Source organism: Epithele typhae, assembly GCF_022376455.1.
Source record: "Epithele typhae strain CBS 203.58 chromosome Unknown BXZ73scaffold_28, whole genome shotgun sequence".
NCBI lineage: Eukaryota > Fungi > Basidiomycota > Agaricomycetes > Polyporales > Epitheliaceae > Epithele > Epithele typhae.
In genome coordinates, this window is record NW_025954219.1 from 387,565 (window position 1) to 390,009 (window position 2,445).

At 60.2% G+C, this 2,445-nt stretch overlaps 1 protein-coding gene across 1 annotated transcript; it reads left to right on the plus strand.

The window, feature by feature from the left end:
* Positions 1-1,683: 1,683 nt before the first annotated feature.
* BXZ73DRAFT_26674 (uncharacterized protein) lies at positions 1,684-1,935 on the plus strand (the record flags this gene model as incomplete). Its single annotated transcript, XM_048017739.1, has 1 exon — positions 1,684-1,935. A coding segment is annotated over one exon (252 nt), but the record flags the coding sequence as incomplete, so codon positions are not given.
* Positions 1,936-2,445: the final 510 nt, after the last annotated feature.

The following is a 2,445-nucleotide window of genomic DNA, read 5'->3' on the forward strand; positions in this document are numbered from 1 at the left end:
CTGCGAGAGCGTGGCGATGCGCTGTTCTTGTGGTCGTAGTCAGGCCTGTCGCGATCTTGCCGGGAGTAGACGCCGCTCGAGGAGAGCCTATTTAAGACGAGTGCGAAGGGTGGGTGGGGAGGGTGTTGTTACAATGAACAGCGCGGTCCGAGCCAGAGAGAAAGCTGTGCCTGTCGGTGTACGAGCCTGGGGGCCGCTTGCAGGGCGCCCAGGGCGAGGATCGCCGCAGGCAGGTTGTGGAGGTGGCGTTCAGACTCATCGAGTCCGACGTCCTGCGACGGTCAACGTGATTCATTTTCTTGCGGCATCTATCGGATGCGTCAGGAGGAGGACGTGAGGACAATGCAACGGAGTTACGTACCAATCGTAGATACACCGGCCCTGGTCGTTCGTCGCAGGGTTGAAGCTGATGGTCACTAGCCGGACCCAAGATGATGCTCCCGTTCAAACCTGCGGGACAATCAGATCAGCACGGCGTAAAGTGGCCATATTGTAGAGGACTTACCCATTGTCATGATAGGCTTCTCGACGCTCAGGCCTGTTTGCGGGGGCCTTCTGCATCTGACCTGATAGCGACTGCTGGCTGCCTGCATGACCTTCCCCAGGTAACTGGAATGCACGCGGATGAACCCGTGCCCGCGTCCGTGGAAATCGGTGCGGCTGGGCGACGAGGAGCGCCCGCGCCTGCGCCCTGTAGCTGCTGCGGGGGCATCCCGTCTGACGTTGTGGCGTCGATGAGCATGTCATCGAGGCTCATGGAGCTCTCGCGCGACCCACTGCATGAGGATGGAGCGAGGGCGTCGAGGCTGAGGGTGACCCGTGTGAGAGTAGCGGGGATCACCATGCGGGCGGGTGGGGTAAGAGTAGTGGGGGTGGAGGCCGGGTGGAGGAGGCGTGTGGCAAACGGAGAGCTGGGGGGCGGTCGGTCGAGTGTCTGTTAGGGTAGGTGAGCTGGAGGGCTGCACGCATATAGCCGTGCGAGGAGATGAAATCACGGCCATACGTGAGTGGCGATTCACAGACACCTACAGAAAGGAAATGACCGTGGGCGGGGCCTCGGTCGTCCCGTCGACCACCTCGTCCGTGTCCGCATCAGCGTCCACGCCCTCGCCCTCCGCATCGGTGTCCATCGTGTCGGACGCGGACGACTTCGAGCCGCGCGACGAGCCGCGACCTGTGTTCGTCGTCGCGGCTGCGGGTTTCAGGCACGGGGAGCGGCTCGCAGACCGGCTGGACGAGCTCCGCGCGTGGCCGTTCATCAACCCGTTCGGCTTGTGGGCAGAGGATGGGTGGGGGCGGCAGTCGTAGTCGTCCTGCAGGAGCGTGGCGATGCCGGGTGGGGTAGGGACGCGGTGAGACGAGTGGTGGTACAACGATGCGCCGTTCTCGCGGTTGTAGTCTTGGTCGCGATCTTGCCAGGAGTAGACGGTGCTCAAGGAGAGCCCGTTCAGGCTGGGGGCGCACGACGAGTGAGAAGGGTGGATGGGGAGGATGCACCTGTGGTTTCCCTGCCTGTTATACAGGGGCCCAGCAACGTGGGCCAGCGGTTGTGCTAAACCTGGCCAGCCTGTCAATGTCATAAGACCTGGGCAGGTCAATAACAGCAGTATAACAGGGGTTCACCTGCACTGTCAATGCTTTGATGTCGTATGACAGCCCCAGCCCTCCAAGAAGTACCTTCCGGCCAAGGGTCACCCCGAAGAGGCGAGGTCTTGGATTAACTGTGGTCGACACTATATCAAGCCCTCTAAGATCGTCAACATACCCCTTTTCGTCACTGCGTTAAAACAGTGGTGGACTCGAGTTCGACCCGACTGTCGTCATCAGGCTGATTGGCCTTTGCTTCGCGACGTCCCCCTCGATACGTCGTGGCAGTGCCTCGAGCTAGATGATCCCAACGGCATATTCATGGTCATTATGTGCCTGTCGTGGTGGCTGGTGCAGGACGGAGACAACGACACGCTCCGAAGCGTGGCCGAAGATGTCTTATGGACTTTGACCCGGCTTGCCCCTGCATCGACAACACCCTTGACGACACGTATGTCCACTCCGGCTCCCACCATATGTGTAGCAACTGAGCCCCATACAGCGACATCTGCGTCAGTGGCATCCACGACTATGGCAGCCCCATCGACAACACCCCTGGGCACGATATCCACGACAACATTCACCGTCCTGGAAGCATCTGCACACACTCAGTCTGACATCACGCCACGAACTTTGCTGTCCACAACCGGATCCTCAGAGCCACCAGCACCAAGCAATCCATCCATACCGACGGCTGCGGAAACATCCAGGGAGGGCATGGGCGTAGATGGTATGTCCATCATCGCCGTCCCAACACTCGACACGGGCTCCCCACCGGTTTTCAAGCGCAAGATAGGCGCTGCCATGCCGGAGAACAAGATATCGAGTCCTTCAAAGAAGCGTAAAGTGTCCGCTTGA